Here is a 17230-nt window from a genome sequence, read left to right as displayed (position 1 = left end):
GTAATTGAATTTGTAGGACCTTTTGTTTTTAAGATATTTTACTTAATTTAAACTCCTCCAAGACAAAGAAAGAGCAGGGCCAACTGCCTGTCACGGTGCCACTCCTTGATCCTGCTAAAAGAATTGTATTAATGTATAAAATAATAGCTTCTTGATGTTATTTAATTAGAGGCAAATATCAGATGGCATATTTTGAAGATATGAATTACAAATAAATAGAGTGGGAATTGAAGCATACGCCTACTTTAGTCCAGTGAAAACCATTTAGATATACCAGGACCTTGTTTATATTGGCTCGGGTTCTAATGACAAAATTCGGCTCAGACTTCTGTTTGCCTTGATGTAACCAGGTATAAAAGAGTAAGAAAGAACGTTCGTTATTTTATGAAGGGATAGAGAAGTTAAAGAGAAGAATTACAAATGTCTGAGTCTTAAGCCTTGCTATTCATACAAAATAATGACCCAAGAAAAAGTGACTGGTAGTATACCTTAAAAAATACTCCATATTTGACTTACACTTAAATAATTAATCTTTCAATATTGGATATGGGAAATAGGCACTTTAAAAATGTAGTTTTTGGTAATATTCTGTATCTAATCAGAAGGAGACTCAATTAAAGTTAAAAATATGCTGGGGAGTTGGCTCAGTAGCTAAAGTCACACATGTGACGACCAGCGTTGGATCCCCACAACCAGTGCAAATGCTGGGTGGGTATGTGGGCCTATAATTCCAGCTTCATGAGATAGTGATGGGATCTCCTGAAAAAGCTGGCTAGTGATTCCAGCCATATCTGTGAGCTCTGTGTTTGACTGCGAGGCCCTGCCTCAATAATTAAAGTGGAACAAGGATTGATAATTCTTGACATCAACCTTTGGCTTTCATAGGCATGTGCTACACATATGTGTCCACACACATCACACATGTAAACACACACACACACACACACACACATACACACACACACACACAAACACACACACACACACACTGTTGCCGTTTTCAGACACACTAGAAGAGGGCATTGGATTCCATTAAAGATTGTGATGAATGCATAACTAAGTAAATCTGAGACATAGGCTTCCAGTAATTCCTAACAGTGTCAGTAGTCTGACCTGTCTTCTCACTAGAAATGTATTTTGTACTTGTGTGGGAACAGGGACCAGGAAGTGGGGGTTTAGTGGAGATGGAACCCATGATGCCAACCAAGGAGTCAGACTCCAGAGACCAGCATCAGAGTGCAGAGCTAACTTTATTGTTTATTATACAAGCTTATATATAGCACTTTAGGCAGTTAAGATATCTTTATGTATTCAAGGGCAAACAGGGTGCAACCTGTGTTGTTTAGCAGAATCAGACTCACCTGCCCAGGAGCCTGTAGGGGAGGAGGGTCCAGTCCCCTGTGGAGATTTCTGTGAAGACAGGGGAAGCAGCCAGTGTCCTGGCCTTGGGACTTTTGTGTTGTCTCATCAGTGTGCTGTGAGCCATGTCAGATCATACACTATATACAGTGGATCAGGACTCCTCAAAGAGTGGCAGGAGTTTGTGGCACCTCACTCTCTGTCCCACTTCTTCCCCCACCATGTTTACCTTCTTATCACCCACCCCACATAGCTGCATTATGTTTTATTAATGAAAAGTTTATAATGAAACATCAGCTTGATTTGAGTGCCCAATAATGAAAATATGGCACAAAGGTCTGGATGTAGCATACAGGTGTGGTCTTTATTTCACAAACATATCACAATACATGTACAGGCAAACCCCAATCCCCCCCCCCCCCAAATGCAGCCTGTCCCTAGAAGCAGTGTCACATGTAGAGTTAATAGAAACATCTCTGCTTTTCCTTTGAGACTGACAGGAGATAGCACATGTGTCCCTTAGGCCCTTCCTTTTTTTTCCCTCCTTGACTGATGAAACAATATAAAGGGATATGGTAGCAACCTTTTGCAAGTCCTTAACTTCTTTTCCACTTGTCATTTTTGCCCCTTGTAGATTTTCTGTGTTATCTGTTCACCATACTTTCTTCTTTCTGTTTAGCCTGATTCCCAAGATTCGGTGAGTGCTGGCTATTTGAATGGGCTTGTCTGTAAGCAGGATTTGGTGAGAGAGAGAAAAGGAGTGAATGAAAAGTCATATGGGTGGTGGCAATCAAACTGGGGTCCTCTGGCAGAGCAGCCAGCGATCTTACACACTGAGGCATCACCTCAGCCTTGTCTTTTCTTGTGTGGGTTTTTGGTTTGAGGGGGGGGCGTTTTGAAAAATAAAGTACAGACAGAAGTTTATTCTGATGTCATTATTATTACAGGGGCCATGTCTCTAGTGTCTGTGTTATTGTTCCATTGAGTGGGCATTTAAAGATCGGAATAAACAGTTATGTAGCTGAGTTAAGTATGGCCACACTTGGTGTTGTGCTGGGACACACAGGAAACCTAAAAACTGGAGTCAAGTGTGCAGGTGCATGTGTATGCCCAGAAGTGCTCTTGTTGATTTTTTATCCAGCTGTCTTTTTCTTCCTTCATCCAACAGCTAATTATAACTCTTCTTGATATGAAGCCCACGCAATCTGATAGAGGAGCAAAGCTTCCCACAAGCTACCTGCACTCCAGAGAGGGTACCTTGGAGGCACGTTTTATTCTGTCATAATATACACCAGGAGAATCAGAGATGTCAGATCCCTCAAAAACTGAAGAGTCTAAGAATTATGTATTTCAAAGAGCTTTCCACATTCACACAGATAAGACCTTGGAAGCAGGATAAAAGTTAATTATGGAACCTGGCTTTCTGTCTCCACAGCATATACTCTGTATGAATATTTTTTCATAAGGTTTTGGGCACATCTGTATGGTGTAACACATACATTGTAACATTTGGCACATCTGATGAAATTAACAGACTCCTTTAAACTGTGGAATAGCCAGTCCTATTTAGTTCACATTAAAAATTCCTCAATTTCCATTCTTTTTCTTTTGTTTTATTATAATAAAAAATATTTGTGTATGCTTGTGTGTGGGCATGAGTGACTTGATGTACATGTGGCAGGCCTAGGATGGCTTGCTGGAGTCAGTTCTCTCCTTTCTCTGTGGGTCCTGGGAATTAAACTCAGGTTCTCAGCGTAAACAGAAAGTTTGCTTTTTAAAAAGTCTCTGCCAGGTGATTTTGGCACTCGTTTTAATTCTAGCACGGGCAGAGGGGCAGAGGGGCAGAGGGGCAGAGGGGCAGAGGGGCAGAGGGGCAGAGGGGCAGAGGGGCAGAGGGGCAGAGGGGCAGAGGGGCAGAGGGGCAGAGGGGCAGAGGGGCAGAGGGGCAGAGGGGCAGAGGGGCAGAGGGGCCGAGGGGCAGAGGGGCAGAGGGGCAGAGGGGCAGAGGGGCAGAGGGGCAGAGGGGCAGAGGGGCAGAGGGGCAGAGGGGCAGAGGGGCAGAGGGGCAGAGGGGCAGAGGGGCAGAGGGGCAGAGGCAGGTGAATCTTAAAATCAAAAATATTAACCTATACAGTGTTACTAAGCCCAAGAATTAAGGTCTTTCACACTTGTATAATATACAGTGTGGTGGAAACTCTCTCTTTTTTCTTATTTTGAGGTAAAGGACTCCTGAATTCCAGCTGAGAAACTTTCTATTTAAAATTTTAGTTACATATGTGATCCAGCATCATGTTGGAATTCAACTAGAATTTACTGATCTTAATAAAGTTCCTAATTAGCAGTACAAGGTTTTTTCCTTAGAAACCTAAGAGCCATAGTCTTCAGGTCCTTTTGAAGCAAGCAGTTGTTTGTCTTGAGGCATAGGTAGATATTCTCCAATGATAGATAGTGGGAAATCAAGGATTAACCAATATGTCAATAAGAACTGCAACCTGCTAACTTGTAAAAAAGTGTGTCCTGTAGTCAGTGGATCTACATCAGAAGACAGTGTATAATGCAGAGTAAAGATAATCTGGAAAGCTCCATAGGAAGCACGTGTCAGTTAGAAGCTGGAAGAACAAAGGATGCGTCCTTAGATGGAGTAACCACTCTGTGTTGCGATGACCTGATGTAAGCTCATTGCTGTCATAATTTATCACCTCATAAAGTCACCTTGGAAAATAAATTTATTTTAGGAATCCGTAACGACACATGGTTGGAAGTGACAGTGACTCCAGAGATGTTGAATGTTGTTTTCATTCTCTGTCCTTAGGCTAGGTGACAACGTGGTCTGCAATGATTACTTTTAATGTAAGCGGTTATAACCCAGGGCCTTTCCTTTTGGTGGGGATCCCAGGCTTGGAGCAATTCCATGTGTGGATTGGCATTCCCTTCTGTGTGATCTACACTGTGGCTGTGATGGGAAACTGTGTCCTTCTCTACCTCATCTCAGTGGAGCGGAGCCTTCATGAGCCCATGTTCTTTTTTCTGTCCATGCTGGCAATGACTGATCTCATCTTGTCTACAGCTGGTGTCCCTAAAACACTCAGCATCTTCTGGATGGGGGCTCGAGAAATCACATTCCCAGGCTGCCTCACGCAAATGTTCTTCCTCCACTATAGCTTTGTCCTGGACTCAGCCATTCTAATGGCCATGGCATTTGATCGCTATGCAGCCATCTGCTCACCCTTGAGATATGCTACCATCTTGACCCCCAAGACTATCATCAAGATTGCTGTGGGCATCTCCTTTCGAAGCTTTTGTATCATCTTGCCAGATGTATTCTTGTTGACACGCTTGCCTTTCTGTAGGACACGCATCATACCTCACACATACTGTGAACACATAGGTGTTGCCCGGCTGGCATGTGCAGATATCTCCATCAACATCTGGTATGGATTTTGTGTCCCCATCATGACAGTTATCTCAGATGTGGTCCTCATTGCTGTCTCCTACACCCTCATCTTGTGTGCCGTTTTTCGCCTTCCCTCCAGAGATGCACGCCAGAAGGCCCTGGGCACCTGTGGCTCCCATGTCTGTGTCATCCTCATGTTTTACATACCTGCCTTTTTCTCCATCCTCGCTCATCGCTTTGGACACAATGTCTCCCTCACGTTCCACATCTTGTTTGCCAATCTCTACATTGTTGTTCCACCGGCAATGAACCCTATTGTCTACGGAGTGAAAACCAAGCAGATCAGAGAAAAGGTCATCCTTCTATTCTCTGTCAAGAGCACAGAAGGTTGATCTATTGCTTTGCAGAAGAGGCAGGGGAATTTCACAGTGTGTATAGTTTTAGCAAGAATGAAATAGTGTGGCAAAAGCAAAAGAGAATTCTGTTTATGGTCAAAACTGCTTATAAATGCTTTGTGTACTAGGCAGGACTATGCAATACGTAGTCTCATGGATAAAAAACAATCTGTGATAACCTTTTTTGTTGTGTGAAGACACTGAGAGGAGAGAGAGAGAGAGAGAGAGAGAGAGAGAGAGAGAGAGAGAGAGAGAGAGACAGAATAGAATTAACCAAGATGGAAAAAGTCAATATGATTTGGAAATTGAAATTGGCAATTCTATGAGAGAAATGTGTTAGGACTGAGACACTGAAGAGAAACAAGACACTGACTGGAACAAGGGGATTGAAAAATCACTCATTTAAGGGATTAACAGGTAGATATTATAGGAAATAATTCAGTTATATTTAGTGTCCATTTTAGGTTTCTGAATAGTTGTGTCTAAAATGTATCCTCTATAACTTCCCAAAGCCCTTTAGCTCAACATAAACAGCTGAGCACTGTACTACAGAGATGAGAAAATTAGTATGTATATCAGTGCCAGGGATACTTGCTTGGCACTGTGAGAAAACAGCCTCTGGGCTGCCAGGTTCATTTAGATGTAAGCTGTAGAGGTCTCTTTAGGACAATAAAACCCTTGAAAACTGGTTGGAATTAGGAGTGGGAATTCTCACAGTGCATGGACCTCAAGTCAATCTATTTAGACACTAAAGCGAAAATTCATTCAAGCCACTCAGAGGACTTGAGAATCTCTGTTCTACTGATTGCACATGTAAATATTCTGGGGCTTATGAAGATGCGAAGTCTTACCACAGTGGTGCCATAGAGGTAGTTGCAATCCATGTTTATTGCTCCTCTATTCATGATAACCATCAGTGGATGAATGCTACCATGTTGGGGGGAGGAGTGTTGCAGGAAGGAAAGGGAAAAGGGAAAGGAAGTAATTATAATCTCAAAAAGTAAAAAGTTAATTTAAAAAACAGAACCTATGTTACCTACATAATGGAATTTTAATGAGACATAAAACAAAACAAGAAATTTCCAGAAACATGGAACTTGAAATTATCAATTGAATTCTAGTAAACAGAGTTGCTTGGATTCAGAAAGACGAACCTTGTATTTTTCTCATGTGGATCCAATATTTTAAGAGTCTCTCTCTCTCTCTCTCTCTCTCTCTCTCTCTCTCTCTCTCTCTCTCTCTCTGTGTGTGTGTAAAAACACTAGAAAGGGGACCATGAGAAGGGAAAAGAGGTCTTTTCTTCTCCCCTTAATTTGAATTAATTAATTACATTAAAAAAGTCCAGGTTGGGCTGTGCCTGCGCCTGTGCACCAGCACCCTGAGAAAAACAAGGGGTTGCGGGGGTGGGGGGTGGGGGGTGGAGGGTGGGGGGTGGGGAGGTTATGTGAAGAAGGGGCGACGCAAGATGTCAGCCACCACAGGCTTGGGAGTGAGTAAAAGTCCCTCGAAATTTCTGTTGGAACAGCTGTTGGAACAGCTGGAAGAAGGCCAGAAAGGAGTTGGCTACACCACAGTTAGCTGGTGTCTGGAGAACGACGAGGACATAACACAAGATGGGCAGGCATGATAATTAGATGGACAGGCATGATAACTGGACCTCCACGAACAATTTATGAAAACCAAATATACAGCCTTAAAATAGAATGCGGGCCTACGTACCCAGAAGCACCCGCATCAGTAAGATTTGATTTGTAACCAGAATCAATTTGAGCGGTGTGGACAGTTCGAATGGAGAGGTATCGGATCCCAGAGCCACGGCGGTGCTGGCAAAGTGGCAGAATTTGCACAGCATCATCCTGCAGGGACTGCGGTGCTTGATGGCTTGAAGAGAACATGAAGTTGCCCCAGCCGCCAAGACAGTGTTACAATAATTAGTCACAAAGGCTCCAGCCTCCCCTCCCCATACAACCCAAGTCTTCATTGTCCACAGTAGTGAATTTTCTAGATACATCTGTAGACCTCAAAGTACTGGAGAGGAAGCCCCACTCAGACTTCATCCTGAGACACTGTTCTGATACTAACTTCTTGTCCATTTGAGATACCCAAGTTGTGCTGTGTAACATCATCTGTCTAGTGTAACTGCTGTCTGCCTGGTTGAACTTTTGGGATCAAGAAGATGTGTTGAAATTGGTTTCCTTTGGGAGCGGTGGACACTGCTAATGACAACTGTGAACAGACACATCACACAATCACCTGCTGCTGGCACTTGCCTGAGTCTGCTTTTGCCTGCCCCGCTCTCCGCCACAGCTGTGTAGTGGGTCCTTAGAATAGATGGGAAGGCTTCAGGTAGCAACTGACTGCTACCTGACTGACTACTGCTGGGCTTGGGGCGCTTTGGCTGCACTCCTACTTTCTTAAGTCTTAAGTGATGCCCCATCCAAGCCATGGTCGCTACTTTCCACTCCCACCCTTGGCCAAAGCCTAGATTGTAACCTTTCCCTCCCTCTGAAACTCGTCGCGGGTGAGGAATTCAGGGCTTCCTGTCTCCCCACCTTTATCAAGAGGTGCTAACTTCCCCTCCTCAACTCCCTTCTTGCCCATCACCACCCAACACTTGCTGTGGCCAGAAGCCATCAGATGAGGTTGGAAGAGCCTGGCCTCCCTCACTTAGCTCCAGATCACACTCGTTCACCTACCACCAGCCTGGGAAGGGAGCTCTGGATCCTAGGCCCTGCTGCCACCATCAGCCCTCGAGCTTTGAGCTCGAGGTCTAGGGATGAACAGAACAGAACAGTCACAGGGTCCTAGGTGGTTATATGCCTAGAGGAAGGCTATACCCTGGCCACCTAGCAGGTCTCAGACACCCTGCAGACTCAGGTTTCAGTGCTGCTCCTCAGACCCTCGGCAGGGACCTGGAGGAGCTCTGTGTCGCCACGTTTGCAGATCTTTTGTAGATCGGTGGGCCTGGCTTCCTGACTCATTGCCACGTTCTCCACTCTGTTCAGGACCACTAAATGTTGAAATGTGGATGCATACTGAAATAAAGGCAATTAGTTGTGTTGCAGAAAAAAAAAAATAAAGAGTTCAGGTTACTCACACGGATGAAGTTCTATGGCTGTTTTGAAAACCAGCCGATTGGCCTTCCCAGCCCATTTCCAGCTCCCCAGACACTGGTGTTGTTTGCTGTATTTCCTGGTAGTTACATGCCCAGCCTCTGCATAACGCACTTACATTTCCTTGGGCCATATCTTTCATTTTGTTCTTATCTGTCGACACTTTCCCACGGAGGAGAAGCATCTGGCTTGTTTCTCTTTCTGCCTTCCTTTTGGGATACTATCTCTGTTCTTCCTTTACCTCTGTGTTCTTTTGAGAGGGAAACTCTTACTCTGCAGCCAACACTGGCCTGGAACTCACTAGCAGAGTGGGCTGGCCTCCAACTGCAGGCAGTTTGCCTGGATCTGCAGGCCTGCATCCCCACACATGGCTCGGCAGGATGATTTTAATATATGCCGTTATGCTTTGTTCTCAGTTGTTTCTTGCTCCTGTTATCCTCCCTCTTCTACATAGGTCCTCATTTCCTCCAGGGAGTATCTTCTTTTATTTTTCTTATCACATCCATATTCCATTGCCTCTTGGGAAAAAGAGGTCTGAAGTGGGGTAGGGGAAAGAGATAATTGAGTAGTATGTCATGAAAGCAGATGAGAAAGAATAAGAAAGGAATTAAGTCAGTAGCTTAATGCTATTTAAAGACAACAAAAGACAAAAAATAATGCAGAGAATAGACCCCCTTCCTCTTCCAACAACAACAACAACAACAACAACAACAACAACAACAACAACAACAACAACAACAGGAACGGGGATGAAAACACTCTAGGGCAAGGAGGAGCAGATTCTGCTGGCCGCCATTAACCAAATCTTATTTTCTGAAGAGCAGGACCCACACCTTGAAGTGTCTTTCTAAGGTTCTTAGTAAGTTTCACTAATGCGTAGCTGGCGTAAAATCTTGGTGATATTCCTACTGAGCCCAGAATCACAGAAACAGACTAAGGGTGGGAAAGGTGCTCAGGACCTGTTTTTATTATTGTTGTTAACAGTAGTTGTCTTTTCAAAATTTAAATTGTATAGTTACTTTTTTTAAAAAAAAAAAATTAAGAAAACATGTATCTTTTATTGAAACTTTTCTGTAGATTAAAGAAAAAAAAGAAAGAAATAGATGCAGGATATGATGTATATTGTGGTAGATACATATATTATGAAAATGATTAAATCAAAGTAATTGACAAATTTATCTCATTTATGTATTTGCAGGAATAATCGTTTTATGTCTGTCTTTAAAAAGCAATTTTGAAGTACACAATGTATTATTATACAACCCAGTGTAATCACAGTGAGGTCACTAGAACTTATTTTTTCCTGTCCAGTTCTATAGACTTTGCTTTCAAAGTCATATCTCTCTGTTTACTGCCCCTTGCCACTCCAGCCTCTGGTATCCACTCTTCCTCTCTATGTCAGTTAGAATTCTCGTCATCAAAAATCAAGGTCTAGCATACTCTATGAGGAGTCTGCTCCCTGTGCTAGACTGCTAAAAATATTTACAGGTATTAGGGAATTTTCTGGTAATTTCCATTTTGCTGAGAATGTGGATTAGCTAAGAGCTGGTATTTTTAAAAGCTTTCTGAGGATTCAATAAATAAATAGATTCTGAGTTAAGATAACTTGAAGGTACGCACTCTATTCATCCTGGTAGGAAATAAAACCCATGGTTAGTCACTGACATGCATGAATGGCTTCCATGAAAGACTAATAGAGTTAGAAAGCAAAACAAAGAAGAGAAGGGACCATTGTGTGCACTGTCTCTCTTTCTCCTCCCACTCTGTCTCTGCCCAGAGGGCTGGTATTATTTCTCTATCTTCCCTCCCAAGAGAATGTACATTTCTATAATTCGTGGCCTCTGTCAGTAGTAATCCTATATGAGCCTTGGTTTTTATATGTGACCTTTCCTTTAAAAATTTTAAATTAACTAATTAATTATCAATAATGTATTTTGATCATATATACCCCCTCCCAGCTCCTCCAGGTCCACCTGTCTTCCCTATTCATGCAAACCCAGCTACGTGTTCTTTATTCTTTTTAAACCCATCAAGTCCAATTTATGCTGCCCAAATTCTCTTGGATATGTGGCCATTGCTGGAGCATCGATCTTCTAGGGGTCACATCCTAAAAAAAAAAAACAACAAAAAAAAAACCAAACCAAAACAAAAAAACAACAACAACAACAACAAAAAACTGATGGTCTCCCAGAAGCCATCAGTTTCCATGGGAATGTTGGCTTTCTGATCTTGCAGGGTCAGTATTATGGGAGAGTGTTTGGATTCACAGATTGCATTAGCTGCTCTGTCTGTGTCTATATTGCTGTTGTTACTACTCTTACTTCAGATCCATCAAGTTGAAAACTGAGAGTATAGTTTCCAATCCCCTGCCCCTTTGCTGTTTATTCAAGGAGGAAAAAGGCCCAGTTTCTCTGCCTGTATGTTCAGATTTACAACCCTCTTCATCCATGCATATTTGTGGCATGAAAGGTTACAAACTTGCTGTTCCACCATCAGATCATAGATGGAAAAATCTATGTTCTGTTTTGCTCTGAAAGATAATAATTACACAAAACTCAGTGACATTTTCTCCCCCAAATTGTCTAGTCCTGTGTATTATTGTGTGTGTGTGTGTGTGTGTGTGTGTGTGTGTGTGTGTGAATTCTTCGGCTATAGACTTCTGTTGGTTATCTGACATATAAGCGTATACACAAAATATCATCATGATTGGGAACCAGCTATAAAGCTGAATTTCTGTGGTGACAATGAGGGCTATTAAGTAGTTTGAACTGGGAAATTGTACAGTGTTTGAGGAAAAGGAAGTTTTGTGAACAGTCATGTCTATCATTGGTGTGTATGAGCCTCCCGATGTGGATGTAGCTGGCATCTAAGACAGGTAGAGTTTGCCTTCAAGCTCTTCTTGCCAGGCAGGTCCCACTACCCTTTGTAGTGCTGTGTCAATTCAAGTGAGTGAAAGGCATGTGTAGGATGCTTTACATGTGTTACCTAAGTGGGCACAGCCACTTTTGGGGGGAGATGTATCATCCTCGTCACACCAATAAATCACTAAGCTTGGAATTGTTGAGGAGAGTGCTCAAGGCTGCATGGTAGTGAAATTTTATTGGAAAGTTCAGTCTGGAAGAAAAACATCCAGGCTGTTTCCATGAACATATCTCTTTACAGAGCTTAAGGGATGGAAACAGTCCTTAAGAACAACAATAACTTTCAGATGACAACTGGCTTTACCATTTGTCTAGGATAAAAAGAATGTCTGTCTGCTTTTGCTGCTCTCACACGCAATAGATCTTTGGGGACCTCTTAGTCCAGTTTCCATTTTTCCCTAGATTCTGAGTATGCCAGGCATGTAAACCTGGGGCCCAGGAAAGTCCACAAAGATAACTTCGAACTGTTGCTAAGTCCTCACTAACACTGCCCAGCTGAGACCTCAGGCCCACAGGGGCTTGGAGTTCATTGGCCCTGAGAGGTGCTCACAGGAGAAGACCATAAATCCTATTTACTTGCACCTGCTTTCTCTCAGCTTGCCAGCTTCAGAGTTTCTAAGATTCTGGGTACTGCGCAGAGACAAGGTACCTGTTCTTCATCTTAAATACAGCATCCACAGCACAGAGGAGAAATCTATGTCTCATGAGCAATAGCAGTTCGTCAGTCTAAGACTGTTTAGACTTTAGACACAATCTAAGGACTCCTGTCCTTCAGAAACCCTTTCTACTACACTCTTAGTGTGCAGATGTGATGGCCAGTCTTTCAATGTACCTTAAAGTAAAAACAAAACACAAAATGTGAGTTGGATATTGAGACAAAATATTATTAGCAGCTGAATGGGTCTGAGCTTATTTGTTCAATTGATTCAAAGGAAGAATAAAAGATTTTGATTAGATCAAAGAAAGAATTTCCTTTGAAAATAGAGCCTATTGGGATTGGGCTGGTTACAAGAACATTGCTAAACAAAATTTGAAATGGGATACTGCCCTCACAAGCCACCTTGTCTTATTATTCGGACACAAAACATTGATACAGAGGAAGAATAATAATGCCCTGTGCCAGATTCTCAAAGGTGAGAGCACACCAGGAAGCCAAGTGCAGAGTGTGGAGGAGCACGTACGGTGTGGAGGAGCTTGTACAGGGCAGCATGCAGTGGATGCTTACTTACCCTGCTGTCCTCTGGTTCTCTGAAAAGAAAAACTAAAGTACTAACAACCTCTTATTTACTACATCATAGGCACTGTTGAGCCCTATATAATTATATATTTTTGATTTGTTGTTTGTTTTATTTTCTTGTACTACAGGTGCTTGGATCTAGGGTCTCATACAAGCTAGGCAATTGCTACCACTGAGCTATGTCCCCAGTCCTTTAGATGTATAATATCTATCTATCTATCTATCTATCTATCTATCTATCTATCTATCTATCTATCATCTTATCTATCTAGTGTCTCACTATTTAAACAGCCTCATGTGGAGTTGATGCATTTAGGGCGATCCTCATTTTAGAATAAGAATATGAAGGCTGAGAGGTCTGAGGACCTTGTGTTTAGTCACAGCTTGTGTGGCAGAGGTTGGGTTTACAGTTAAACAACCTGACTTTGGAGCCTGCTCAGAATTTTGTCATTGTGCTGAAGAAAGAACAAACAGGAACAAGAAAAATATAATGGGTGTCATATTTCCATCTTTACTTCTAAAATCAGGTGAGGGCCCTCAATTAGATTAAATTATGGTTCCAAGGTAATCAATTCTCCCTAAATTATAAAGAAAAAAAAAAGACTGAGCAAAGTGTTCTGATTTTTTTCTTAAACCCTTCCACCCTGCCTTCTGTGGATTTGGCTGAACTTCATAAGGTTCTGGTGCTTTGTTCTGCCCAGCAGGGTTGATATGGTCCTTTTTTAAAGAAAAAAAAATAAACTGACAGATAAATTGTATTTACTTATTATATACAAGATAATATTTTCAAATATGATGTGTATTTTTTCTTATTTATTCATTAATTATATTTTACTTATTCACTTTTCATCCCACTCACTGCCTCACTCTCAGTTACTACCTCCCACAATCCTTCCCTCCATCTTCCCTCTCTCTTTCCTCTTCCCTTGGTATTCCCTGACTCTGGCATATAAAGTCTCTGCGAGGCTAGATATATCTGCTCCAACTGAGGCCAGACAAGGTAGCCCAACTAGAACACACGCCATGTACAGGCAACAGCTTTTGGGACATCTCCTGCTCCAGCTGTTTAGAACCCATATGAAGACCAAGTTTCACATAAACCCCTTAGTCAGGAGTTGGTTTATAAAGCACCTGGAAAAAAGGAGCTCCAAACAGAAGAGATGGTAATGACCTCATGTTATCCAGAGGTAGCAGAGGGTAAGGCCAAACCTTCGTTCCTAGCTTGTTCGTGAACTACCATGTCCCCAAGACTGATGCTGGAAAAGACAAGTGAGTCAGAACAGAGACACCATCTAGAAAGGGATATACAGCCAGATAAACATTCAGCATCTAAGCAAGTGGTGTGGGCAGCTTCCAACAAAGGAAAACCGATGTCCTGAGAAGAAAGGAGCTAGGGATGGGGGAGGAACAGTCCTGGACTGGATCCGGGAGACCTTGTATGGCCCCAGCCCTATGTGGCCATGGCCTGTCTGCACAGGCATTTTCTGATCCCAGAAAGCAGCCTGAGGTAGTTTGACATATCTACAGTAGTGTCTCCACCACACAAATGCAGCTGGACTCTTGTGCCACAGCCCAGAGCCAGTCTAGTGCTGGCAGCTAAGGGAGAATATTGGTAATTCTTTCCTCTGACTGCATGCCTGTTGCGGAATGGGACTGAGATGCTGAGGTTGCCATGCAGGATGAGGGCTTATGATGTTATAAGAATAGAGGCAGATGGAAAATGAGAAGGGTCCAGTGATGCCTGCAGAGAGTCAGGACAGGGCAGAAGTAAGGCCTGCACAGTGACTCTCAACCTGTGGGTCAAGACCCCTTTGGGGAGTTGAATGACCCTTACAAAAGGGTCTCTAAAGACCACCGGAAAACACAGATATCTACATTATGATTCAAAACAGTACCAAAATTACAGTTCTGAAGTAGCAACAAAAATAATTTTATGGTTGGGTGGGGGGGGGGGTCACCACAACATGAAGAACTGTATTAAAGGGTTGCAGCATTGGGAAGGCTGAGAACCACTGGGCTAGAAGAGGCAAGGAGGGTTCACCGCTTCCCTCTCTCCATCTTCACTTAGTGTGTAGACGGAAGTTGAAGGAGACGTGTTTGCTATGGTTACAAAGGGTCCAAAGCGTTGTCCTTGGAAAGGTGCCAACAGAATGTGTGCTGACAGAGCCCTTACCCTGAGCACAGGATGTTGTTAAGGGGCCCTCTCGTGGGTACAAGTTGTGCTTACCGTGTGGTTTGGGTACAGAGATTCCCAGCTACTGAGGGAGTTGATATCTTAGGTTCTTTGTAGTCTGCCCTGTGTAAAGGGGCCCAAACAGGGTGTTCTCAGTGTCCAGAGGTGTCTGTGGGGCCCGATAGTAAGGGAACAGGGCAGGGTGCCATGACTTGGCAAAGCATCACCTTCTAACAGGAAGTTCTGGTTCCTAATCAGTGGCTCCTATGTGGGAACATCTACTGTGGGTTTTAACTTCTCTGCTCTGTGGGAAGCTGTGCAGATAAGTAACCACCCCAAAAAGTAGATCTGCTAAACTTTATGGCTCTGCTAAACTGTTCTCTGGTCACCTGTCCCAGGTTCCTCAGTCTGCAGCTTAACAATTTAACAGACTAGGATAGAGTACCAGATTCCATCTCTCAGGAAAATGAATGGCAAAACTGGTCTCTGGGCAGAGCACAAAAGAACTCTATTTTACTGCAATTCTTTCCTCCAGGTTGCTTTGTGTGGTGTGGTGGTGGTAGTGGTTTGAATGTGTGTTCATGGTATATGGTGGTGTTGGTATTTGAGGTAGCCTGTGGTGACTTAGAATCCACAGTCTTCTAGCCTCACCCTGAAAAGTGCCAGGGTTACACATTGGTACTGTTATTCCTGACTCAAGGTTTTCTAGCACGTGGGAGGCAAAGGCAGGTGGATCTCTGTGAATTTGAAGTTATTCAGGGCTACATAGAGACACTTGTACACGTGCACATGTGAGCACCCGCACAGACACATGCGCGCACAGGCACACACACACACACACACACACACACACACACACACACACACAGAGTCTGCCCTCTCTCCAGTATCATCATCTTAATTGGACCACCAGCTCCACTGCGATGGAGATACCTTTTCCACTGCTGTCCCAGTCCTGATGATCTTCAGCCTTAGTGGGTTCCAGATTCCCCAAAGTGATTCTATAGAATCTACAGTGTCTTTCCATGGACAAAGAACAGAGGAAAAAGGAACCACAAAGTTGGATTTGAGGAATCTCAAATGTTGATACTGATCAAAGAAAGGGTTACATTCCAGAAAATTAGGTACTTAGAACTGTGGTGGACAGGAACTCGAAGGGGATTTGGTATTGGCAGCATGAAAGCATCCTTTTCAGTGTGTGTGTGTGTGTGTGTGTGTGTGTGTGTGTGTGTGTGTGTGATGTAGCATTTGGGGGAGTGGATATGAACTTAATAAACTCTTGAGAAAAGGACTGTGGACCAGGAGCTTCCCTTTAACATTTGTCAGTTAAAGGATTGGAGGAGACGCTTCCTATCTGCTTCATCCTGGTTATGCTGATCTGCATTTCCCTGGGGTGCAAGGAAGATGTAGTTTGCTTGCCATCTAATAAGAATGATTTCCCCACATACCTAGACTGATGCAGGAGCATTCCACTCAGAGTAAGGGACACTAAAAAATGCATGGTGTTTAGGCAGATAAGATTTGATTTAACCCCCAACTCTCCTGTTTATTCATTATGTAACTAGGCATCTGTTAACCACTTAGATCCAAAATTCTTTGATCCATCATATGGAAACAGTAACAACCCCATAATACTGTTGGGAAATCCATTTTTTCCACATAGCAGTCCATGGTATAGCAACCAGAAAATGTGGCAGCAGCTTTCTCCTTCCTTTCCATCAACCTAACCTCACCCAAATCTCTGTAAAACTACAGCTGATGCTTACAGGACTTCTTTATGCCCTGCAGGGACAAATCCAGGTGGAGGCAGAAGATGGAGCTGGATCCTTTGGTGCCCGTCCTCAATCACTTTCTGGGCCTGGGTCCTTTGTCCTACTGGGTGTGCCAGGACTTGAGGGCTTGCATGCCTGGCTTTCTGTGCCCACGTACTTGCTGTATCTGGCATCTTTGGTTGAACACCCTTCTCCTGGGGTTGGTGACAGTTGACATACAAGATCACATGTACCAGCTTTTGGGGCTTCTAGCAGTTGCTGATTTGATTCTGGCCACATTTATAGTACCTAAAGCTCTAGCTGTGCTTTGGGACTTTTCAGATGAAATCTCCTTTGGGGGCTGTTTAGCTCAGCTCTTTGTTGTTCATGTGGCCTTCATTTCTGAGTCCTCAGTGCTGCTAGCCACAGCAGTGGACTGCTGTGTGGCCATCTGCCAGCCTCTATGCTATGGGGCTTTGCTGAGCCAACATGTGGTGAGTATAGTAGCTGTAGCAGCTGTGACTCGTGGTGCCTGTGTCATGGCACTCTCCATGGTCCTTCTCCAGAGACTCCCTTTCTATGGGCATTGGGCTTTGTCTCACACTTACTGTGAACATATGGGCATGGCTCGTCTAGCATGTGGTGACACACGTCCCAATATTTGGTATCGACTGGCCACCACATTGCTCTCCTTAGCCCTGGACCTTGGGCTCATAGGTTCTTCCTAAGCCCTCATACTCCTGCTTGTCTGTCACCTGGCATCCCACGGTGCCTGCTACAAGGCTTTGGGTATGTGCAGGGCCCATGCTGCTGTTCTCTTCTACACACCTGCTCTCTTTTCTTTCCTGGCTCACCATTTCGACCTCCATACGGTTCCCAGCCATATT

At 43.5% G+C, this 17230-nt stretch overlaps 1 protein-coding gene and 1 pseudogene across 1 annotated transcript; both read left to right on the top strand.

The window, feature by feature from the left end:
• Positions 1 to 1959: 1959 nt before the first annotated feature.
• On the top strand, positions 1960 to 6478 carry LOC117714566 (olfactory receptor 52H1). The gene is made up of 2 exons (XM_076914484.1): positions 1960 to 2056; positions 4172 to 6478. The coding sequence occupies exon 2, from the start codon at positions 4195 to 4197 to the stop codon at positions 5143 to 5145; it is 951 nt and encodes a 316-aa protein (XP_076770599.1). The 5' UTR covers positions 1960 to 2056; positions 4172 to 4194; the 3' UTR covers positions 5146 to 6478.
• A 130-nt stretch (positions 6479 to 6608) lies between these two features.
• Positions 6609 to 8541, top strand: LOC143434723 (ubiquitin-conjugating enzyme E2 variant 1 pseudogene; annotated as a pseudogene).
• Positions 8542 to 17230: the final 8689 nt, after the last annotated feature.

Source organism: Arvicanthis niloticus, chromosome 1 (genome assembly GCF_011762505.2).
Source record: "Arvicanthis niloticus isolate mArvNil1 chromosome 1, mArvNil1.pat.X, whole genome shotgun sequence".
NCBI classification, from domain to species: domain Eukaryota; kingdom Metazoa; phylum Chordata; class Mammalia; order Rodentia; family Muridae; genus Arvicanthis; species Arvicanthis niloticus.
Note: the sequence above shows the minus strand (reverse complement) of the source record. Positions and strands in the feature narration are given on the sequence as shown.

What these genes read in the sequence shown, in the direction of transcription:
- LOC117714566 (XM_076914484.1), top strand. Translation starts at nt 4,195, where the DNA reads ATGATTACTTTTAATGTAAGCGGTTATAACCCAGGGCCTTTCCTTTTG.